General features: G+C 42.5%; 1 protein-coding gene across 1 annotated transcript in view; it reads right to left on the reverse strand.

Annotated features, from left to right (window-relative positions):
* The window catches only part of ME3 (malic enzyme 3), a 117,276-nt gene that overhangs the window by 19,939 nt on the left and 71,471 nt on the right, over positions 1 to 25,866 (reverse strand). Inside the window, exons 4-6 of the mRNA XM_040055729.1 lie at positions 15,244 to 15,319; positions 11,359 to 11,520; positions 8,346 to 8,449 (exon numbers count right to left, since the gene is read on the reverse strand). Of these exons, the coding sequence (XP_039911663.1) occupies positions 8,346 to 8,449; positions 11,359 to 11,520; positions 15,244 to 15,319 (342 nt within the window). The remainder of the gene's footprint in view (positions 1 to 8,345; positions 8,450 to 11,358; positions 11,521 to 15,243; positions 15,320 to 25,866) is intronic.

Raw genomic sequence — 25,866 nt, forward strand, 5'->3', positions numbered from 1 at the left:
AACATCTTTCAACTAGTCTAAATGAAAAATGGAATCAGATAACATCTCTGGAGATGCCTCTTTCCTCAGAGTATCTGTGACGGCAGACTAAGATGACCGATCTAAATTTAGATTATCTAACTTTAGACACCTAAATTAGGAGAGGTTATCTAATACCTAATTATCACAGTTGGGAATATCTGGTTGGGAACATCTTAAATGTATGTCACGCACCTTAGGTCACTGGCCTATCACCCTTTTACTGCAATACTATGCTGCCCTTCAATGTTTGCAATTTCTTTGTTGATGCCTGCAGAAACTGTCCTGCTCCATCCCTTGTGTATGGTGTTCAAGTGGTTCCCTGCCAGCAAACACAGAAATACTTGATGAAGTGAATTATAATGGCCAGTCTTCCCCTATCATAATGTTTTTAAATGAAAACTGATTTTGTAAAATTGTGTTTAATTGGAAACATTGGCTTTCCCACTAAGAAGCCAAAATTAATGAATTCCTTTGGAGGAATAATTTTTAATGAGGTATCCTTTTGTTGATGTGACATCTGATATGAATGTAGTCCCAGAAGTACTCATATACTTGCTGTCTATAGGTCCAGGATGTCTTTTAATAGAAAAAGTGTTTGTAATGTGGGTATTTGTACAAGGATTTCTAAGATCCCTTCCAAGACATGTAAATATTATTAAATCTGCAGCAAGAATTGATGCTGGCCCTGCAGAGAGATCTTCCAAACTCCTGTGATAGGGAGAGACTCTTGAGGTCAGTCTGCTTGGCTGGTTGTCAGTTCTCATAGATTCTTCCACTGATCCATGTGACTCATCTCCTAACTTTCAGCCGAGAGCCTGAAGGAGATTTGGAAGCAGATCAGCAGGTCACATCAGGACTGAATGTTTTCCAGTCCAGGAAAGGCACAGCCAGCTAAGATTGGCTCTCTCCAACAATCTCATCCTGACTGCCAATGATTCATCTTCTCTAGAGCATTCTGTGATCTTCTTGGCATCTGGGACACGAATAGTTAAACAGACAGGATCTCACTGCCTTTATCTACAAGGAAAGCTCAAATGTAGACTATCAGGATTTCAGACTGACAAGGTACATTGAAACTGAGCAAGTGCCATGGTCCAGTGTGGTTTCTCCCATTTCTCAGTTCATCATCTCCCTTTCAAAAAGGGGAAGGTTGTATTTTTAGAATGGTTTTGGGTTCAAAGTGTTGCCATTCCTTTTGGGCACACTGCAGTTTGCATTTTGTGGGATCTCTGCAGTTCTGTGTCTCCTTGTGGAACTGGAGCTTTCCCCTCAGCATGAGTCATTCTTACATTTGTAGGCTGTCAAGAAGGATGCTTGGACAGAGGTGTTTTTGAAATAATTCAGACATGCTGAAACTTGTAACTGGTTACACTACAAGAGTCAGTATTTAATGCTGTCGCCATGTCTCCTGTTGGCTGCCAGACCACCATCTGGGGGATCCTGTTCTCTGCCACCTCTGGAATTAATTTACCCATTTTATAGTACTGGAAACAAAAAGATACACTTTGTCAGTTCTTCCTCATCCAAAAAAATTCACCCCGGTTCAGGCAAAGATTATACTGCTGTCTCATGACTTGCTTATTTAATGGTTTTGTGCCATAAATAATTATGACCCAAATTCTGGCTTTCACACCTTGCAAAAATCTTCCTGTGAAAATAACCTCACTGGGAAATGCTTTATGGAATGGTCCCATACAGTAATTTTAGTCCAATCTCTCTCTCGTACAAGATTTTGCCTGGCATATCTCGTACAAACAGTACTTTCAATGAAACAATATATTATTGATTAAAATAATAGCACAAACTGTCACCCTAATGAAGGATGACTCTAGGGGCTAAACACATATAATATTATAAGCCTATTGTGAAAATTATCACCTGAAAATCTTTATTAAGAAATGATCCCATTTCCTGGAAAACACACAAACATAGGATTCATGCTTTGTATTGTTGTTAGTATCCACCTATCCACAGAACCCCTGGGCCATGCCAAGAGAAAAGATGTTCTTAGCGAAGTCTGTATCCCCTGCAGAGAATGATACAGATCTCCCTTGGATGACCACCTGGAACAAGTGGTGCAACAAAAGTGTTGAACAAAAAAGTGTAAATCGCAGAAAAGGAGCAATGACTACACTGCTTTTAGATTCTTTATTCAAGAGATGTCTCAGTTGCCTAAACAATCTCATTATGCAATTTTTTTTCTTTCATCTTCATTTGTATGTACCTCTTTGAGTTCATCCAGACTCATTATAAGCCATGAGGTCAGAGAGGAAAAAATTCATGAGGCACCAGTTACCATTTGAGAATCATCTGCCAAAACTGCCCAAGTCAGAACTTCACTGGTGGCCTGAGGACCTGTCCAGTGCCTTTGCTGACCAGTATCAAAAAGGCTTTTTTTTTTGACAATAAGGAGGGAGCATAATACATTCTTACATGCATGCAAAAAAAATGTGTTTGCAAGAAGATCCTGTTCCTTTATGGAAAGAATCACAAAAAAGTTCCAGTCCTTGTCTGAATTTAAAATTCTATAGCACTGCTTTCAGCCATTCATGATGCAAGGAATCTACTTTGAGGAGCTGCAACTCCTTTCCATAATCTTAGATAAAACCAGGCAGAGAAGAAACAAATTTTCCTTGCCCTTGTCATCTTATTGCTGCTTGAAACACCAGCAAACAAGGTTCTGATTTCCAAGAGAAGGTAAATTATCTGTAAAGAAACCTGTAATCAGAAAAAATATCATGCTTGGCAAGTGCTCAGCATTTAAGATTAGAAAACCAAAGCCCACTCAAGCAAGTAAAACAAGACTAGAACCTGAGTCTGTCTGGTGTCCTGAGGCCAATCTCACTGTTAAATTGTTACCGTGATACTTGTCAGGCTTCTTATCAGACCAGCAGGATTCTGCCATAAAATTCCTGGCCACAGGCTAGGAGTCACTTTGGTCAGGCACCTCTTCCAGAGGCCAGCTGAGATCAGCCTTGTGGAGAAGGACTTGGGGATGTTGCTGGATGGAGAACTGAATATGAGCCAACAGTGTGTGCTCCCACTCCCAGAAAGCCAACTGTGTCCTGGGCTGCATCCAAAGGAATGTGGGCAGCAGGGCAAGGAAGGGGATTATGTCCCTCCTGAGACCCCACCTGGGTCCAGCTCTGGGGCCTCCAACAGAAGAAGAATGTGGACCTGTCTGAGTGGGTCCAGAGGAGGCTATGAAGATGATCAAAGGGCTTGAGCATCTCTTCTGTTGAAGACAGGCTGAGAGAGCTGGTGTTGTTCAGCCTGGAGAAGGGAAGGATCCAGGGAGACTTTGGAGCCAATATAAATTTAAGAACTCTGGGTCCTGGGTTTAGAAATCCCATGCTAGGGAGCTGCATCACGGATCACCTTAGGCTACAGACAATTTCTAATATTGGGCAGGAGTCTTGCTGGATTTCTGCCAACATAAACATAGCCAACATGCTCTGAGGCACAGAGCCTCCTGTGGATTCAGTGAGTGCTGCACCAATAAAAGCACTCCTTGAAGCACAAAAATATCAGGAAATCCCAGAATTGTACATTTTTGGAAACAGGGCGATGTGCTAAGGATTGCTGTTCCTAGTCATGCCAGGGCATCTGCTATGAGCTAGTGTTAGAAACAGGGTAGGGGGCAAAATGAAATTAAGACTGATTACAAAGTTCTTGGGAAAAAAAAAATCTTGTAAGTTCCTAGTCAACTTTCATTATATTCCTTTTGAAGAAAAACCTCTGAATAACTGTTTTGCTCATCCTATCTCATGACTTTCAAGCACTAAGACCAGCACTAATGGCTGCTATGACGATCCTAGGGCTTTTATGCAAAATGACATCATCCTGCTTGCAGCTGGCATGAGGAAGGACTGCAGCTGGAGCTGCAAGGCTTCTCAGGAGCAGGGCAAAAGCAGGAGATGCAACCGTATTAGGGCTGACCATCAGACGTAGCCTTGAGCTGCCCTCTGGCACACAACAAGGAACAGAGCCTCACCCTGAACCCTCTGCACAAATAGAGCTTCTTCAGCTGCATCTTACTGAAACTGCTGTGGTACATCTGGTGTAGGTGGAAAAGCCCAGACAAAAGCCTAGAGTACAGGGCTTTGTGACATCTGCAACTGCATTACCCCAAAGGATTTTAACTCATGGTAATAAAAGCCACAGTGATTCCTAGCAGCACATCTGGAGCTCAGTCATTCCTCAGTAGCAGAAAATCAAGCTAATGAAACCTAAATATTGCTCCTTGACTTAAAATATCATCCAGCGTCTTAAAGCAGATTACAGATGCTGGCAGAGGATCTTACATCAAGCCAGGACAATGGACAGCCGGGGTGGCTCTTCCCATCACCATCACTTCTCCCCATGCATGGTGTCAGAGTCCCTCTGGCCATGGTAACTGGGGTAGATGGGCAAGGGGAATATGCACCTTGTATTCCATGAGAGCTGGATCTGGTCTACACGACCAGCCCTGCCAGGGCACTAGTGGTGGTGTGCAGGCTTCCTGATAGACACACAGATGCTAGGGAGTGACTTTGAGTGTTAGCAGTATATGTGAGGGTTTTTTTGGAAGCCCATCAATGCCTAGAAACTGGTGCCTAGAAAATAAAGTCTAATCTTTCAGGATCAATTAGCCAAGTTAACCAGAGCATGCAAAGAAATAACATGAGGGCGCACTGGAGATTTCATTTCTGAAAAGTGCCGTTGAATTTGTGATCCATGACCCTGGAGAAACAGAGGTGGCTTCTTTTCAAAAAGGATATGATCGTTGAAGAGCACATGAGACCTGACTTGGTATGTTTGTGGCTAGAAGTACTGGGAAGGGATTAGGCAAAGAGAAATCAAGGGTATGAAACATGCACAAGGAAAAAGAAACTCAGCAGAGGTATCTTTCTTTTCCCATCTAAGAAACTGAACATTTGATCTCCTGATGCCTTCTGTGCTCTGCCTTATGGCACAGCCTGATAGAAAGCTTGTTCCCCCAGTCACTCTGTTACTAAGCTCTCATGGGAAAGGAAAGGGGAGTGAAGTTATGACAGGTTAATGAGGCTTCTGTGACACGGTTTGCTGGCGTGGGGAACTGCACCTCGTAGAGTCTCAGGCTGCATGTTCCACATCTGCCAGCCAGCAACTGAGGCTAGAGCTCAAAATGGAGGCTGGAGTTCTGGGGCAGGTCTGGCCCCTTGGAGCATGATGAAAGCTACATGAGGATTAATTTGATCAGATATTCAAGCCCCAGAAATTCTGGGTTTTATTCTGATTATAATCCTTGGACACTTCAGGTGAATACTTACTTCAGCCTAAAGAAATGTACCAGCATAAGAGCAAGACTGACTTGTTCTTTGCCACAGTAACTGAGCAGATGGAAAACTGAAGCAGTGCATTTTCCCATGTGAAGCATATTGCTGCTCACTGTGAGAAAACAGCAATTTGTCCACCTGCTTCATTCAGGCACAGGTAGGCTCAATGGGCCAAATTTTGCATGTAGTTACTTCCCAAGAGGAGAAAAAGGCATAGCTTAGAGCTGTTGTCAAAGAGCTTAGTAATTTCACATGTTTTAGGTGAAAGAGTAATGAATGGTGGTTTAGGCAGCAGGAAAACAGAAATTTATCCAGCTGTTCCAGAAAGAGCTTTTCTTTCTAAAATTGCCTTGAGTGCCTACACTTTATTTCAAAATATTTGAACTGCTAACTCTGAAGCCTCTGGCACATGCCTCCTTTCACTACTAGGTGGCTATTATGAGACCAGAAGTCCTTTCTACTGGCTCTATGGGTCTCCAGCAACACAAATTTGACATCTGTTTGATATTATTATTCCATTAGAAGATTAAATCTTCACTGTCCTGTCTTTTTTGTGGGCTCAAACACATTCCACTTCGGTGACAAATGTCCCTTGAGCCAGCAGTGCTTTGACAGGGTGGGAGGTTCTCCTGCAGAGGAACTGACAAATGGTTTCCAGGACAAGTTAAAGTACCCAGGAAGTAGACAGAATTTCTGCATGAATATCGGGATGAAAAGGAAACCCCCAAATTACATGGGATTTGCGGCAAAAAACCCAAAAGGTTCCTCCCCAAGTAACTGAATTTGCATGTGACATTACAGACTTGCATGAGCGATTGCAGCAGCCCATACTCATGGGTTACCTCAAAAGTGGAAGCAGGCTACAATAAAGCAGCATGTTCTTGACCTTCTGAACAATTTCTCGTTCCTTTTGTAACAGAAGCGAGAGCTCTTACTGGGTTGAATCCAATCATTCCAGTGGAAATTTCACACCAAATGAACCTGTTTCATATGAGTTTGCCAAACCCAGGCTAATAGCAGGATTATTCACCAGCCCAGAGTGCACAAGGATCACACCCCAACAATGCTTTAAAGTAGGCTGGTGGTCAGGATGATAATATGGGGTAATGGCTCCTTTCGCTCTAGGATCTCCAAATACTTTACAGATGTGAACAGACAAGTGCAGAGCAGAATTTCTCAGCCCCACTCTGCTGAGAACTTTCAAGGGCCTTACTGTGTTCAAGGAAGTCATCCTGGTTAAGGGAAGTAGAAAACTGGGGACAGGGGCCCCTGGAACTTGATTACCAATACTTGGATGCAAGCTTTAGACATGACTTCACCGCCTCCCAAGATAAGAGTTCACTGTTTCATGGTCTTCTCCCTTCAATGTGGAGATTAGCTCATGTAAACTAAACACAGGAAAATAACTGCCAATCCTTCCTCTCCAACAGTAAGCACAGAAAAGGCAAATTGTCTTCAGTGGGTGCAATGAGCTTTGCATTTAATACCACAAGCGTAAATCTCTGAGCCAAATTTCTGATGCCTGAGACCATCATCTGCATTCTCATTCTGTTGTTCCCATTCTGTCATCAACACCAACACTGCAATACCCCCATGGTCTTCTGGCCAGAAGAAAGCAGGATAGGGTTTCCCTGAAGGATTAATTAGTGACTACAATCAAAATAAACAAACCTTCCATAAATCAACCCTGATGCCTCTTAAATAGTTTCTACTTGTCTCTTGTGATTTCCTGGTTGTGTTTTACCAGCTTTCTAGCCTCTAAGAATTTCTTCCTACTAGATAATGCACAAAGCATCTAACATAACACTACAATGTAATAAAATGACATTTCAGTCAAGATTCTTTATCAAATATAAAGAAGGTTCAGCTGTGACTGAATAGTCCTCTGCATTTCTGTCCCTATTTCCTCTACTCATAGCCACCTGGGCAGTCACAGCACGTGTAGACCCATCCTTCTCTGTGGATGGGTAGGTGCTGTGTCAGACACTGGTCATGGTGTCTCCTACCTCCGGGGAGACAGGGGGAACTGCGAGTTGATGACACACGTGCCACCCACTCCCTCCCCTTTGTGCAGGAACACACACACACAGCTGGCTGGAGACACAGAGGGAGGATCAAACATAGCTCCTTCACCGGGAAGAAAAGACAGGCAGCAGCTTGGCAATCAGGCAGAAACTGCAGCTCTCTGCTGCTCCTTTATCAGTTTCATCTGTGGCTTTAGGAAAGGCAAAAAAAGCTGCTTAGGAGCTTGTAGTTTTCCAAATATGAGTCTTTTTTCCTTAACAATTGTCCTCACTTTCCTTCTTATGATAATCTCTCTGGATAGTTTAAAATCTCTGTAGAGATTTTAATACATTTTCTTTTATTTTTCAGAGAGAGGTGCAGAGGGCTGAGGTGGTAGTTCTGCTTTTCCCATATTAAACTCCCTGGTACATCAGAGACCCTCCATCCCAGTTAGTGAGTATGAATGGAGGGACGCAGCTGGTCTATCCCACACTGAAAAGGACAGTGCTTTTAATCATGGCCTTCTCACTCCACAGATTTAAATGCCAGCAGGAAAGTTCCTATTTTTGACAAAGCCATAGAGAGGCAGTCTGCAGACTCCACACTGTGTGAAGGAACATGCCATTTCCATTTAGATGATTTCCTTCACAATGGCAAGAGCTAAAAACTTCCTTTACAAAGTGTAAACAAACCAAAGTTTAGGTTCTGACTATGCTGAATGAGGCTCATAAATACATGACAGAGGCCAGATACAGCCCATAGGACATATGTTTGACACCTCTGGGGTATGTGGATAGGAAATGCTTATAAATAGTCAGTCCCATTTCAGTTCTCTGGAGACAAATATTTTTGACACAGAGTGCTCAAGCACAAAGAGTCATTTGCAGACCACCCAGGAGACTTGCATTGAAATGACCTTCCTTTGCTTGGATGATCAATTATACTACTGTTTATTTCAGGAGTTGCAACATTTGTTCTTAAATGGAAGCAGCCCAGAGGAGCCATGTATATAACCCCACTTACTTGTTGGTAACTGCCTGCATAAACTCATCAATCAGTTCGTCGTACTGTTTCCCACGAACCCTCTTGTGTTTCAGTCCAATATACAGTGGATCACTCAGGAGAGCCTAGGACACAAAGCAATTCTGTTGACATCTTCTGCGGATGGACAGAGATTTATGTCCCAGCCTACCAAAAATTTTTTGTCTGACGTAGTTTACTTACTATGCAGCTCACACATCTCTTCCCAAGCAGGAAATGTTTCCGTAGGAAGCTATGGCATATCTTTTAGCATAAATAAAGTCAGAGGGATGCAACACTTCGTGACTGCCATAGGAAATGGAGCTCTGCATCCCCAGAGCAGCTCTACCGCAGGCTCTCTGCCAAGTGCCTCACACCTAGTGAATAAAATGACCTTGTGTGGGGAGTGTTCACTGTGCATTCAGTTCTCAATTTTGCACTGAGGGCAGGATAGCTGTTGACCGTAAACAGTGCCTTGTGCAATGAAGACCTCCTGATGTAACTTGAAATGATGCGTCATTTAGGCCTTTTAGGTGACAGCACAGAGTTGACCACAATCAGAGATCAGATGGAAGAATGTTCCCAAGATCTGCACCTGCCTAGCACCTACCTTGGTTATCTGGCAGGTATAAAGTCAAGGCACTTTTATACAACAGATTAATTTATATTTTGGTTCCCAATAGGAACACAAAATCAGGCCATTCCTCCAAGCAATCCAGCAGGTGTTAAGTCAACATCCATAAGTCACCTAAAAAGGACTGGGTCAGCATGGAAATAGCATATATTTTGGGAAAAATTACAGGACAAACACTGTCAGGAGACAGGTCAGCTAACATCTCTGAGAGTCACCGCAAAGGAACTCTACTTTCCTTCCAATTTCAGGAACCAAAGTATCCACATGAGGGGAGGATGAGCCACCACAAACTTATTGTCCTGCAGCCATATAGCCCTAAATATTGGCAGGTATGGTAATAGCAGATCTGTTTTTACAGCCACAGCTGCTTTCTCTTAGAAGGAAAGATGAAAGAAGTTTTCCTCTGAGATGGATACATTAGGGCTCTTCAGGGCCACGAAACATAAAGGAGACCCATTTGCATAATGTCACTGATTGCTCCTACAGCACCGCCTGCTCTGGGCCCTGTTCACAGAGTACAGAATTCTGCCACAGACAAGCTGAGAAATGCCGAGCTCTGAAAAAAGCCCAATTTGCTGAAAGCATGTACAAAGTATTATGGACTGTCAGAAAGACAAGCTGGGAACTGATGCTAAAAATACAACATGACAGCTATATTTACTGAGTTCTACCTGAGGTTTGTGTGTTAGCACCACAGTCACCCTTGGCTCATATTAATTATTAATGATATTAATGGGCAGAGATGAACAGGATGAATGCCTGTAAGAGGTATCTTATTTATAAACAAGTTTGCTTGTGGGGCAGGATGCTCCTAGGATGTGCTAGGAGTTCAGGTAATCTGGGTTTATGAGAAAGACATTAAATAAATAAGAAAATTATTTATATGGTAAGGAAATACATTGTTCATATTTCTGGAAAACAGAGGCTTCTATATCTTAACCCCAGATATGGAAATTGCCTTCACAGAGAAGTTTCTGAACACATAAATTACATCTACTTTTGGGCAGAAGAAAAAGGATCCAAGACTGATTCTGTAAGTCCCTTTTTCTCATGGCCCTTGCAGAGGCCTAAAAATCATTGGTGCCACTTTGGATTTTAGCATCCCATCTGCTGAGACAGAGACAAGATGGACATGCATGATCAGATGCTTTTCATGAGAAGGGAAGCACTTTTACCCAGGTCCCTCTGGGAGAAGGTCCAGCTGGGAGGCTCAAAGCACTGATGGCATGCAGATCAGCATGGAGGAAGAGGAGACGAAGGTTCCAAAGTTGAGTACAACGTTCTATTGACTGGAGACTGCAGTAAGTGAGAGATTGAGACTTAATTCCTTCTTTAGCCTCAGTGGTCCAAACTCAGAGTCCTCCCTTTTCAGGAAAGACCATGAATCAGGCTGAGATGAGCATTTTCTGTATTCCACAAGTCCACGACAGGCCGCTATGCTAAAGTGGTAACATAATCCTGGGACCAAAGAGGTAACTGAGATTCTCAGATGTTATCTATGGGCATTGATTTTGCATTCTTTCATTTTTTTCAAGGGTCCAGTGTGAGAGACTTGGGGAGGGACTAAAAGAGGTGCAGAAAATCTAGCTGTCCAGTGAGCATCAGCATGTCTGAAAATGTCATCATTAATTCATCTTCATCCACAAACTCAAAGCTCTTATACCCCAGATTTTTGTGTCCCTCAAGAAATGTGTGTTTGGTTTACGTGGGGTCATGTGAAGCACAAGTACATTTTACAAAAATGGACAAACCCGGGCCATTACAAATAGCTATAGGATATTAATTTTAAAAAGACATCCTCACAGATGTCCATTCTGGCATTGCTGCAATGTTTCACTTTGGCCTTTCTGAGCCAGAGTCATAAGGCAAAAATCTGCAAACAGATGGAGTCCTCTTGCTTGGTTATCATGTGCGGTAACATGTGCAATCTAACAAAACAGTGACATTAATCATTCCAAACCGCTCACCAGGGATTCTCCATTTCTGGAATACAGTAATCTCTACACAGACACAAATATCTGCCTGTTCCCTCATAGTTACCAGAGAAAGGATAATTCTGGGACTTCCTCTATGAAGCCTGTCAACTCACCTTGCCATGCCGAAAGGTGGAGCTGAGCTTTCAGCTCCAACTGCTAACATTCTGAGTCCTCTCACCAGGGGACCATGAGTCTATTTAGTGTTTATTTCAGTTCCCCATAAGAACAAAATGTTCTCATGCATCAGACAGGAATTAAACCTTCCCACTTTCCTGCAATGCTGGTCTAGCCATCATCTCATCTCGGACGTCTCCAGCTTTATCTCCACATTTAGGGAAATGGCCTGAGTTAAGTCCTAATCTTGATTCTTTCTCACCCATGTCAAATTTATGAAAAATTGTCTTACCTCATTGTCTGTGCCAACATCCAGTAGGACAGGGAGACAATGTTGTGGGTGAACTCCACCACAGGCTGTGTACAAAGCAAGCTTTCCAACAGGGATACCCATGCCGTAACTTCCTAGGTCTCCTAAACCAAGAATCCTCTCTCCATCCGTCACGACGATAGCCTAGGAGGATCAAAAGAGACTGTTGTATGGGGTTGCCAAAGCTCTAGAGGCAAAACCAGCTCCAGTGTTTCCACACTGATGCCACTTTGCAGGTGCATTGTGCAATGGATATTTGTTCCTTGTTCACGACAGCATGTTCAGTAGTTGTTAGCAACAGGGGGCTCCTCATTTTTGGGGGGATAGAGAAAGTATAACAGGTAGCAGCTCACAGTGTAGGACAACAGCAACTCTGCTGGAGAATACTTCAACTCACTGTAGCAGAGCCCAAGCAGCATGGTTTTTGTGCATCCCCAACTGTACTACAAGAAGTATCACAAATGACATCTGGCCTTGATTTTTTTTTTTTTTTCCATCTTTTTTTTCCTAGAAGAATAAAGTGTGCTTAGGAACTTCATGTGTGGGAGAAACATATTTCAGTGTCCTTTCTTATTCAACATAAACTATACACATATTTGAACTTTTTGCTAATTGCTTTTCCTTCTGAGTCAATGTGAAGAGTTAGCAATGAGAAAGTCTCTTTTCTGATGGTGGGCTCCATCTGGTTTTGGGTGTGCACTCCCTTCTTTACCACACCCAGAGGATGCAATTGGGACTGAAAGGCAGTAATGGGAATAGGGAAAGCAGCAAGCATATGCACTGCTACAGGTTTATCCTGAAATTAAATGGAGTTAATATTCAAACTATGCAGAGAATATTAAAACAAAATTAAGTTCTAATGAATCAAAATATTTCTCTGGAGCACTGATCCCCTTTTATCCAAATAAATAAGTGTTCTCAGGCAAACCTGAAAACCTCTCAATAGCATTGAGATATCCATCAGAGAGAGAAAAGTTCTTCAGCGTAGGATGTGCTGCAGCACTCCATAGTTACCAAAGCTCCTCAAGGCAACACAGAGAAATGAATCAGAACAGAAAATACATCATGGGAGAAATGCATTGCTATTGCAGAGAGGGGAAACTGGACTCACATTTGTTTGTGGTTCTTCGGATTTGAAAAACACCCCCAAAAAAGAGCACAATTTCTTTGAGCACCTGATACACAAGGACATTTAATGTTTTTATTCACTCACGTTCATATGATCAGAACTCAACAAATAGGACATTAATCTCTGGCTGAGTAGGACAGCCCCTTCTACCTGAAGATAGGAGGTTACTGGTTTAACAGGAACCGGTTTTCTACTTCCATCTGTGATACAAATTTTCTTGATGACTCCAGTGAAATCACTCTATAAAGGTTAGGTGTGCAGTTTATGGCAGCCATTTAAATGGTTTCTGAACTCATTTGACATCTGATGGGGGGAGACAGAAATCTCCAGAGAGCATCTCCTCTCTCCAGCAGCTGTTTTGGGAACAGATGAATGGGTTATTGCTCTTTGAAAAGCTCAGTGCCCTCTTCATTGGCACTGCAGAAGTACTTACAATATGAGACTAGCCATTAAGCCCCCAGGCAGCTGATGTTAACTGAGATGACTCTGGACCATGGGCTGTTCCCAGTTAATCAGTCCAGGTTTGCAGTGCCTTAGTATCAGGCATGTGGCCCAGCAGAGTGATCCAGAGTGCTATGCTGATCTCCAAGCTGCTAAGGCAATGCAGAGAGGCAAGTGCTGCTGTTGGCATTCCCAGTTCTCTGCATAGATTGCAGGAGTTCAGCCTTTACAGGATGAACTGATACTCTACACTGAGTAAACCAAGAGAAAATACTCCATGGGAAGGATTTTGAACAGGCCTGTACAGCAGTAATCCTGGTGGGGATTCAAGATCCTGAGTTCACTTCTAGGGCAGGCATCCCACAAAAAGAGGGAGGAATCAGGAGAGGGAAGGCAGGATGGAAGTCCAGTGCAGTAGCTTGCACGGCAGCACATTTGTCTTGGAATAAAATACATGTTTCTTCACCATCCTCACTTTGAGTGGCTTGAATTCATAGCTGCCAGGAGGACACCCATCCTGTATGATTCTTTGCATTCTTTTTGCTTTAGCTGGGCCATTGTGGAGAAAAGAGTAAAAGACTAAGGAACTAGAGAGAAAATTGGCAAGGGAAGGCACTCCTGAAGATGGCCAGCATTTTATCCAGTATTTCTTCAAGTCAGGATTAATTAGCCACACTGGCAGGGGCACAAAACTCCCACATTCCCATGTAAGTATGACCAGAAATGGTTTCTTCTCACTTGTTCTGGTACTATGATTCTTTCAGGGCAGCCCACCTTTGAAAGGAAGGTTGAAGGTGCACCTCATTAGGGCTTGGCTGAGGCTTTACTAAGCTAAGCAGAGCACCAGCATTCTTCCAGCCCTTCCAGGCAGAGGATCCAGGGTTTGGCTCAGATTTCCCATTTCTATAGTAAGTACTGTTGCCATGGAGCCCTAATGAAGCAAATCTAATGAGCAAAATGTGGGCAGCATCTCCAGGTATTTCTGCACTGTCTTTAGTGGGCTGTGTTCAATGGTGGGGAGTGTTCAGCCTTTTAAAAAAACCCCAACAATCTGGGTCCCTCCAGGGACTTAGGTGCAGTCCAGGTGCCTCCCTACTTATCTCAACATCTTGAGTGTTCCAGTGCCTACCAGTTCAGGCATGAAGAAGTCTGTGCACAAAGACACAGGGAACCCTGTGGTCCGTAACAGCAATATTGCTAAAATGAGCTGCCTTTGTAGTCTGGCAAATCTGGAAAGCAGATAGTCTGAATCTCTTTCATGGACCATTGCCCTTCCTATGGTCTGTTTTGGGTGCCAGAGGGGCTGTTTCAACAAGAGTCTCTAATCTTTCTGTGCCAGTTTCCCCATCTGCAAAAACATTTCTATTAGCCCTAATGAATTCTGCTCACATTTCTGAATTGGAAACAAATGGAAATACTGAGTTTGTTGGACAGAGCAAGGACAAAATACCTAGTCTGCCTCTCCTCTCCATGGTTCCAAACACAAGTTTATATGACTGTGATCACTTTTTCTGAAAACATGTTAAATTTCCTTTTTTTTCCCCTTAGAAATGGAAAATGCTTGCAAGATTTTCTCAGCTGCCAAATCTTTGTTCTTGGAAGAAGCAGATGATTGATAAGGGACCAAAACTCTGTCAAGAGCCATGGAAATTCCCAGGAACATGTACTTTCAGACTGATAGAATAAGGTGAGGTGGCTGGCAAGACATGTCTTAAGCCTTGACTTTGTTTCATGCCAGGGACTTGCCCAGCCCCAAGCTCTAGTGAAAAACACTTCACAAGAACAGTTTTTGGGTGGGGTGACAGTAATATTTTCAGCTGCTGATATCAAACATGATTTTCAGAGTTGCCAGTGTTATTGATGCTGCATGAGTCACTGGATTTGGGAAGGAGTCCTACAAGCACATTGATTACAGAGATATCTTAAAGAGCTTTGGTACAAGTTAGCCACACAATTCTTCAATACACATATCTTACTTTTTCACTAGGGCCCCTATTCTGTACAAATTTATTATCATGTACTTTTTTTTTTTTTAAATTGACCAAGATCATGCTACCTCTGAAAAAAATTTTATTGACTGCATGCATACATATATGATAGTCTCTGAAGTCCCAACTTGATGGGAAATTGAAACTGAACTGAAGTTCAGCCTGAAAATTCTCTGAGGAAGGGAAGCATTCTTTGCTTGTCCTTCTAAATAGCCAGTTCTGTAAATGATGCCAAGCAGTTCCACTAAATATTCCATTTTGCACCAAAGTGCCTGTAATTTTCCAGTCCACAGAAGATAAGCCACGTACCTTAATATTTTCTTCAGGCCAAGAGTTTAGCATTGTTGCAATATGACCTTTGTCATGGATGGTGATAAACAATCCCCTAAGAGAGGAAAAGAAAAGGAAATAAAGAGAAGAAAAATAAGCCTTGTAATAAAACTAGTAACTCCAAGACAAAAGAAAACAGGTGAACTTGAAAATGGAGGTATGTGAGCTGCTGAAAGCCATGCAACTGCCTGATACAAAAATGAGACCTTCAAGGGACCTTGCTAATAGCAAGGTAAATTCTCATTTTCAAACCAAAAGGTTCAACATCCTTAATGGCAACTTCATTCAGCAGCCACCAGTGTTGCACATTTAACACTTGTGAAGCATCTTTGCTTCAAGGAGCAAACTCTGCCTTGGGGCAGAAGAGTTTTCTAGTTAGAGCAATTTTGATAAATGCAGTGGAGGCTGATGGTTTTACCATAAGTCTTATTATACATTCTTTCCTAAGGAGCGTATAGCTCCTGGCCATCCAAACAGTGAAAGCATGATCCTTCTCACCCAGCTACCAGTGTCAATGATTGGGATGGCTATTCCAGAGCTAGGTATTTTGGGTCAACGCTCTAGTCCACAGAAATCCAATCTGACTAGATCAATATGTGCCATGGAATTTGCTTTGATCAAGCCAAACCTGCCCTCTTCTTTCCCCATGAATATCTGATCCCAGTTTTTGACATTCACCAAGTGAAAAACATGAAAAATTATGAGAAGTGAAACACAAAATTAAATGTTTGGATGTAACTTCAGTGTGAAGTGTTTATATGGACAATAACATGGCTGATTGCACTAAGGTTAATCACTTCTCAATGCAAAAGTCTTCAGGTTTTAAACAAAAGTGCCTTCTTTTCAAATAAAATTAGGAGCTGGAAGAGATAATTTTTGAAACGTGTTTTAGATTTGTGGCTTATTTTTTTGCCTCTCTGCTGTTGTTATCAAAAAGAGCATCCATAGCAAGGGATTCTTTCAAGACCCAGGACAGTATTATTTACATTGACTGATCTCTGCTCTGATACTCCGGGATTTTGCTGAAGTTCCTTTTAGGCTGCACTAACCCCGAAGGAGGCAACCTGTCGTCTATACCTGTGTCAGGGAAAATTGCTTACATTGTTCACAGTGCCATCTAATCAGCTCAAATCAAGGGCTCTAACTCAAGGAATCCCCTTGGCAGGAGGATGCAGCCATTTTCCTTGCCTTGTTATATGGTCCCAAAAGCAGGAGTTGTGCCAGCAATTAGTAACAGTTGGAAAAACGGAGAGATGCATTTTTGTTGCTTACATCTCTTAACTATTGCTGAGCCCCAGAAAGTTCAGATCTGGTCATGGTTTGGGCTTCTAATGTGAAATATTAGGGAGAAAAAGCTTGAAAACAACCGCCATTGCAAGGCCATTTGAGTGATGGATAATCAAACATAATTGGGCTACTCACTCTGGGAAGAGCTTATCTCACATGACTCTTCTAGGGGACAGATATCTTCCCACAGTCAGCTGTGGGATTCCTAATGAAAATGCCCTTTACTTTGAAAAGAAGAAAAATAAAAGTGCTGACTTCAACACTGTTCGAGTCACAATCACACAGACAGATCAGAAAGGCGAAAAAGGAAAATAACATTTCATTTATTCAGGGTAATTCTTTAACACTGTGCCAATAACCAATGAACTAATCACATACACATGGCTTGCCTCAAAGACTGTATTCACAGATGTCAATCTTCATAAAAAGGCAGTACTGTACTGCTGCCATCTATGTTTAGAAAGCAGTTATTAACTGGGAATTAAAAGCGCAAATTAGTAACGTCATTACATGTATTTCAGGTTGTGATATGCTTTTAGGAAGAATGTTGTTGTTTGAAGTTAATGTTTTCTATACACAATGAAAATACCTATTAAGTGTCTGATGACTACTCTCACTATGCACCTTGGGAGCAGGATTCTCACAGACATCATCAGATTGGCTTGGCTTAGATAGCCTGGTTGGTGACTGAGAACCAAACATGGAGAGACAACCCTCTCAGATTTTGTGTTCCCTTCCTTAATATGTCTTTGATACTAATTGCTCCTTCCTTTAATTCAGGCAAAATCAGATGGCTTATTTTAGACTAACACCCTAATGGCACCACCAGCTTTTCAAGGGAAACCATCAGGAGGAGCAGAAATGGTGATCCATGTGGGGAAAGTGACCTCTCTCAGTGACACAACCATGTCAAGAAGTGGGCATGTATCCAAGCAAGACTCATATTTCACTAATGCTGAATCTGAGAGCCCAGGACCCAGATTCAATAAAACACCTGAATTTCCAATGCCTTTAGGCAACCAGCTGAAGCAAATTCCTGAATCTGGTTGACGCTCTGTGACCTTCCGTTAGGTGTTCAAGCATTCAGAAGGGGATCCTGGTAGTAGTGAGCTGGAAATCCCTTTGCAGATGGAATATGCAATGATCAATTTTGACAGGCAGTTGAGCAACTTCACGGTATTTCTGAGATGCAAAGGGAAACAGACACATCAGACTTTAGAGTCAGGGGTCACAGGTATGTCCTCATTTTGTATGATCCCCAGGAGAGTTGTGCTCTCCCTCCTGACAACAACTTACCCACGGAGATGAACTGGCCAATTAGTTAAATAAACATGCCCCAAACTGGCAGAGGGTTTATCTGTCCAAAAATCCCTTTTGGATTTTCAGAAGGAACAGAAAAGCTCCACAAACTGAACTCAGCAAAAGCTTTGCTGATGAGTGAACAGGGAAGAGTAGCAGCCAGGTTTGTCTGAAGGACACACAGACACTTTACTATGAGGGCAGTGAGGTACATGAACAGGTCGCCCAGAGAAACTGTAGATGCACCTTTCCAGGAGGTATTCAAGGCCAGGCTGGATGGCCTCAAGCAAGATGGTCTAGTGGAATGTGTCCCTGTCCAAGGCAAGGAGGTGGACTACATGGAAATGATCTTTCATCATTTCCAACCCAAATCATTCTATGATTTCATGATTATAGGAGAGGTAGCAGGAGCAAAAGCTTATTTGTACTTTTGAGAACAGCAAGGTAGAGCTCTGAATACCAAGAGGAACAAAAAGGCCTGCGTGGACCAGTAGTAAAAAAGAAACATCCAAGTGACAACAAAATAAATTAACTTGATTGTTCTGTGGAAAAGATGCAGCCTAAGCCTTCTGAAGGAGAAATGAAACCTCAGCAACCTTTATCATCTTTATTCTGCCTTTATCATCATGTCTGCTCCAACTCCCTTGGGATTACAGTTGATAAATTGCTTCAGAGAAACAAAAAGAAATGAAGCAGCTTTCCTTTAATCTCCTTGGCACTCAATAACAAGGATTCAATTAAAATGTAAAGCTAAAAATGTAAGTAATTTTGATCAAGTCACTTAACATGGGCATTGTGTAGGGCAGAGATATAATGTTCTTCCAGACCAGAAAACTCACCTGTGCCCAGGAACCTGCCATTCTACATGGGTTCAGTCATGCGTGGGGACAAAACTACAAGAACTAGAGCTTAGTAAAAATTAACTGCCTCAGCAATTTCAATCCAGAATGTAGATGCTGTACCATTATTTCTGGTTAAACAGTAACCTTGAGAGAGCTGTTAGCTTTGTGGAGGTAATTAAAAGCGGGGAGTGCTTCAACCTGCATTCATTAAGGCTTCAGAGCTGCAGTCTCATATTCAGTCCATTAATGAGACAGGTTTCACTACAGCTGCCTTTAGTTAAGGTGGAAGTCAGACTAGATTTTATTGTGCCACTGAGCAGGTCTGTAAGAGTCCAGGAAACTTCAAGGAGAGGTACAGCTTCTTAATTTGTCACTGAGGCAGCATTTCTGTCTGGATGTCAGCAAGTCCAGTCAAACCGCCCAAACTGGACAGCAGGATCTAGCAAATTGCAGGTGACCGCAGAATCCATAAAAGGGGTTGAGTATATTCACCCACAAGACCTTTTCTCATCCCTAAGCCAGGGACATTACCTTTTCTTTTTTGGTTTTATCCTGACTGAGTTCATGGCAGTACTCCAGGACTTACAAAGCTACAAAGTGTACCATGTGAGCCATAAGAAGAATCCTGCTCTGAGCTCCAGTACTGGTTAGATCTTGGTCATCCTGATAGCATTCTGAAAGTCCCACAATTACAACAATTCCTTAACTACAAGGCTCATTACAGAAAAAGTTCACAGACAAAGGAAACATGGCCCATTTGATACCCAGAGGAAGTGGTACTTGATACTGGTGATGGCTTTTTGCAATAACATTTGCGTTTTTTACAAGGTTATGTAGTGATAGGACAAGGGATAATTGCTCTTTCAGACTGAAAGAGGGCAGGTTTAGATGAGATATTAGAAAGAAATTCTTTACTGTGAGGATAGTGAGGGACTTGCAACATGTTGCCCAAAGAGTTTGGGGACTTGCCATCCCTAGAAGTGTCCAAGGCCAGGTTGGATGGGGTTTTGAGCAACCTGACCTAGTGGAAGATTGAAACTAGATAATCTTTAAGGTCCCTTCTAACACAAACCATTCCATGATTCTATGATTCTTTTAGACATTTGGGAAGGAATTTGTTTTAACGTGTCTCAGATATTAGAAAAAAGAAGTATCCTTTAATCCTTTCATTCAATAACAAGTTACTTCTTTAAAAAGGTTAAGCAGTGTTCCCCTTTCTGACAGTACTGGTTAGAAATGCTGACTTGTGACCTATTTCCCATTAGAAGAAACAGTGGAGCCAGCGGTGCTATCTCTAAAGCGCTATTGTTTGTTTACAGAGAATGCTCATTCCCCAAAGCACAGAGGGGACTGAAAAACATTATGCAATCTTTCCTCACAGCTCTGAATCTCTCTTCACTTCCCTCTTTCCCTCTCCTAATGGCTTTTCCTTGTCAATTACCAATGCTCCTGTGGCTATGTTTGGAACGCTCCTGGTGTAGTCTTGCCCCACTGCTGCCTTTGACATGAAATCAAACAGAAATTCAATTGTAATCAAATGCAATCAATGCCTTTGCTTCATCAAGCTCCATGTAAAACCTCTTTGGCCATTGCTGTGCTCTTTTTCCAGTCTTGTCCTGTGCTGTGGGTTTGGGCAGCATTCCTATGACTTCAGTTAACTGTTACATCTATAAAATTAGTGGCCTCTTTACACTTATCATAGATGAGTAACAATCAGCAATTGTACCCACCAGTATTCCCATCACACTGGTCAAAAGCCACAAAAGAGCAGAACAAATGATGGCACTGGATCACTGATACGTATACTATTGTGAAGCAAAAGGACACCACTCTTTGATTTGCATGAACTTCCCTTACTAGCTGAGATTGAAAATGATTGCACGCTTATGATCTGTGGAGGAAAAGAAAAACTACCAGAAGGACCTCAAAAGCTCCTAAGCTGACAGAAATTGAAAAACATAACCCCTCCCACTCAACTACTGCAGCTTCATCCTTCCTCTCCTCGCTTACTCCTCCAAAGGACTACATTCTGAAGAATAAGATATTTTCTCAGTAAGGGAGGAATGTATCTGCACACTGTTATATTTACTGACACTGCAATGAGCAGGCTTGCTCAGGGTTTGGTGTGCAGCAGGAAGAACACAGAAAACCTCAACTGCAAGTTCCATATGCTTGCTGTGCAGAGATCAGTCCATCAGCCTTGTTTATTCAGAAAACAGGTGTCTTCTTTAATGGGCTACCAGGCTTTGCCTTATATAATTATTTGTTCCTGAGAAGAGGAACTGATGGAGGGAAGTAGATTAAAATGGTAGCTAAGGTCTCTAATTCTCCAGATGCTTTTCAGCCAGCCAAAGGAGTGTGGCTCCTTGTGTATGTGCTGCCACACCAGTTCAGTGAACTGCAAGACTAAAGGTAGTAAAACTCAGGGTTTGTTTAATTTTCTTTGCACTTATTAACTTCTAGTCTGAGTGCTATGAAGGGAATTTGCTCCACAAGTGAGGAGACAACAAAAACTACGGTGTAAGTTAATGTTAGGAAAATGCACATATTCCCAATACTCGTATCAGCCAAGCAGGCATCATGAGTAAGTGTTTTTCTCTAGATAGGAATGGCTCATTTTTGGAATACTAATAAAGGTTAAGTGTCTCCACTTACAACATGAAGGTGATGAAATTCTACTCATGTAAAAGTCCTTGAGCGTTTTAACTTGATTTGGCCTGGACTTCCCTTAGAAGATATAGGAAGTCCATGGGAAATCATTGCTTTAAAAGGCAACAAACGAAAGAGATGAGTCAGATCTTTGTGAGAATCCCAGCCTGCACCAGGCTGCTTTTGGACAGCCATGAAAAAGTTGTGAAACAGAAGCCAGAAACCTACAGTGAGTTATAAGGTTGGGCAGAAAACGGCTCTGACAGGCATGGCACAAGCTGACCTTCTGCAGTGATCACAGCCGTTCCTTACACAAAGGCATGATGCTCTCAGAAAACCTGGAGCAAGACCGTCTCAGAGTACCACTGAAATCGACATGTCAAAATTATTTTCGCACTCAGGAAATGAAAACCAAGTTGGCTTGCCACGGTGGAAGGATGCTGATTGCCGCTGCATGCCGCTCTGCGCTCTTGGCAGTCTGGCTGAATTATGCCCCAAGCCCAGCTGACTGGCAGGTATTTTGGCTGCCCAAGGCTGCAAAAGGGACACACACGAGGGAGGGATCAGCTGATGGAGTTGGCTTTTGTTGCGTACTAACCACAGAAAACTCTCACTGCTGTGCCAGAGGAACAGGCTGGAGAAACCACTCTGGATTTAAGGCCAGTCTGTGCTAGAGATGAAATAAAATGTGGTTACAGTAAGGGCCATTTGGTTTTATTTATTTTCACTTTCAAAACTCATATACAAAATTGACAGGTTGAGCAATATGAGCCTTTAGGGACATTACCACCAGCTGCACACCCACTGTTGACTTTTTTTTGATTCTGGTCTCTGCCAGTACAGGACAAAAGGCCTCAGAACAACAAAATAAACTTTGAAATTGCTTGGCTGTTTTAGGGAGCTTGAGATTACAAATGCCTGTGGGCTACAGACTTTGGAGAGAAAGTATGTGCTAGCATGCACTGATTTGTTTAAATACAGTACAATTAATCATCAGATTGGACAAAACTGCTGCAATGATTCATCAGCTCTTTCTTTTTCCAGATTTGTTTATAATAAAGGCCAAGAAATTTTCATTGTTTTAGGTAATTTTCTTTGTAAATTGTAGCTGCTGACCACTACCCTATGATAGTAATGAAAAAATAACAGAAACCAAGCACAGTCAAATATTAGTGAAATCTATACAGAGACTTATAAGGCAATATAGCTATAATTTAAGTACAGTAAGAGATTTAATTTCAAATGATCTGCAACATGAATAATTTCATTACTACTATAAATGTCCCTAATGTTGTCACCATATATTTTAGGTAGGAAACCCAAAATTCAGAGTGGAAGCCCGAAGATGCAGGCTCCAAGGTACAATAATGAATGATTCCCTATCCACACAACCTCCCCTAAACTCGCACTGGGAAATCTCCATGATCCCAAGGGATTGAAAGCTGCCAAGCTGTAGGAAACTGCCAAATATCAGGAACAGAGGGATTTAAGTGAGCACATACGAGTGCAAGCCGTAGCTCCCCCATGCTTTGTCATAGTCCAACCCCTGCCATAGCAGGAAGGTCCAGACCACAGCCCAAAGCAAAGCTTTTGGATCTATCTCCTATCTGCCAGGTTATTAACACCCACTGCTATTTTTAGCAGGTAGTTTTTTTCCAAGGAAAAGGGCAATTATACTGTGTTCTCTCTTACCTGCTAGCTCATTTCAACAGATTTATCAGAAAGGCAAAGGTCTCAAAGGTGTTTGTTCCCATACCCTTTTATGAAAATTACTGTTGAGATAAAGAGAAAAGATAAAGGGGTTCATTTCCTCACCACTCTGGGGAGTGGAACATAGACCTTACTCTGACAATTATTCTGATAGCTGCCCAAAAATACAGCTTGCAGCTGCACACATTATGTGCTGCTTCCCACCCAGTACCTACTCTAGTATCTACTCAGTCCTTGCTAACAAAGCCTTAGAGCTTTCCTGGGCTGCAGGAATAAGCAGAAGGCAGAGAAAAGGAGGAAAAAAGGTGGCTGTTGAGGAAACCAAATGAAAAAACAATGGTTATGGAGCAGGATCAAACGGGCACAGATAGGAAATCACAGGGGACAGCAAGAGGAGCACTGAAAGCTGTGCTCGCTGTTCCCTATGGAAGAGGTGAGGGAAGGGGAGGAGGACAAGCTGATGTGGGTGGCTATGGTGAAGCACAGCTGCATACGAAAAGAGGATGAAGGGGATGTGGAAAGGAACATAAGGCTTCACAGATATGAAATATTAGGGGACAGTGGACAGAAACCAGGAGGAATCCTGGATTTATTGATCCTACTAGTCAGGCATCAGCCTAAAGAAAAAATATTCTTTCTTTGTCTCCAGAGGGAAGTTGATGGAGAAAGACCAACTCAGTACCTATTGTCACTGGTCATTATGCCGCAATGTGAAAAGGCAGAGGGCTGGAATCAGGTCCCCAGTGGATCTCTACTATCCACATTCTAGGATTAAGGCAAGAGGCAAGCAAACCCGTATTTCTCTTGGCTTGTCATGAGCTGCTTTCCCTTACTATATTCTCAGGACTGGATTCTCTAGCTAAACCAGAGAACTGCCAAGTCATAGCATAATTTGGTGATTAAATCCTCCTTGTATTTTAAAACTTGACCAAATTTCCCAGTGTCCTTTCCAGCAGTGGTGTTTAGAGGACCTCCAAGAAGGTCTGTCTGTGTAAGGATCAGGCTGCCGGAGCCAAGGACTGGGTAAAAGCCAAGCAGGTCTGCAGTATGGGGTATGACTCTGGCTTATCCCAGATCTCCCTCCTTGCTAATGTGCAGGAGGGAGAGGGGAAGACCAGACTGCCTTCTGTCACCCACAAACAAATTTACAGTTGGGTAAAGAGTGGGTGTTGAGGTGAGATATGAGTTTCCACGATCCAGGGATTCCACCAAGTGTGGGAATTTCCCAAATTCAGTAACCTTTGCTGCGTTTAAGATCATCATGCTCAAGGGGCTTGATATTCTTTGTTCAAAAACAATTTTAAATGTAGGAAAATTTAACTTGGCCCTGATTTTCTTCTGCCTTTTTGGAGGTTCAGTCCTACACCTGACTGTGTGCTGGATCCTGGAAGAACCTCAGTAACTGTAAGATTACAGGCTTACAAAGAGAAACACGCTGAGATGATCAATCAGTGCTGTTGCTCAGCTGATTTTGACCAAGGAGCCCTTATCTGTTTCACTGCTAAGTACACAATGTGTTCTGTTTTATTTGATAGTGCAGAGGTTAAGGTGGGATCAAATACCTCAGGGAAGTTAAATTAAGTCCTACCCTGATTATATTTCCTTTCTGTGCTGTGCAAGTTCTTCCAGGACCCACACCTTCCCTTTTAAAGTTCACTGCAGGGAGCCCCAAGAATGAACACAGAATTAGAACAAAAGTTTGACAAAGAAAAGAAAGATTATTTTGACAATACTAGAGAAATCAGCATATGGATAAATGAAATATAATTTGGTACACTTTTAGTGAATCCACCTAATTAAAAAAAAAAAAATCTAACTTTTGCCATAAATTGCAGCAAATATAGAAAATAGCAGCAGCTTTTCTACAAATTCTTCCATAGTCAGGTTGTAGAATCATAGGATCACACATCTGTTTGGTCTGAAGGGGACCTTAAAGATAATCTAACCATGGCAAACCATCTAATCATGGCAAACCTCTTGCCATGGGCAGGGACACCTTCCCCTACACCAGGTTCCTCAGAGCCCCATCCAATCTGGCCTTGAACACTTCCAGGGATGGGGTATCCACAGCTTCTCTTGGCAACCTATGCCCAGTGCCTCATGACACTCACAGTCAAAAACCTCTTAGATCTAATCTACCCTCTTTCAGTTTAAACCCACTGCTCCTTATCCTATTACTACGTGCCCCCGTGCAAGCCTCTCTCCAGTTTTCCTGGTACTGCAGGTGCGATAAGATGTCCCTGGAACCTTCCCTTCTCCAGACTGGACAAACCCAGCTCTCTCAGCCTGTCTTCACAGAAGAGGATCTCCAGCCATCTGAGTGTCCTTGTGGCCTTTTCCAAACTCTCTAGGACAGGTTTATGTCCTTCTTGTGTTGGGGGCCCCAGAGCTGGACACAGCACTCCAGGTGGGTCTCACCAGAGCAGATACTGGGGAGAATCACCTCTCTTGCCTTTCTGGCCACACTGCTTTGGATCCAGCCCAGGACATGGTTGGCTTTCTGACCACAATCCACGGCTGTTCCACAGTCCAATGGATACTGCTGTCCAAGGTTTTCATGATAGTCAGCATCATTTCCCCTGAAATTTACATCCTGGTATTCATTATTCTAAATAATTATTCTCCCTCCTCCCTGTCTTTGGCATTTTTTTGTTTGAGGTGGGGTTGTTTCTTGTCGCAGCAGCATAGATTTATGCCAGATCAAAGGAGAAGACATTCTCTTGTATTTCCTTCACCAGGTCAGCCTCTTTCTTTTGAACAACTCCACCTCTTCCTTCGAGCTTCTCCTGGTAAACCAGGGAATTTCAACAGACTT

This window comes from Hirundo rustica, chromosome 2, assembly GCF_015227805.2.
Source record: "Hirundo rustica isolate bHirRus1 chromosome 2, bHirRus1.pri.v3, whole genome shotgun sequence".
Lineage (NCBI taxonomy): Eukaryota > Metazoa > Chordata > Aves > Passeriformes > Hirundinidae > Hirundo > Hirundo rustica.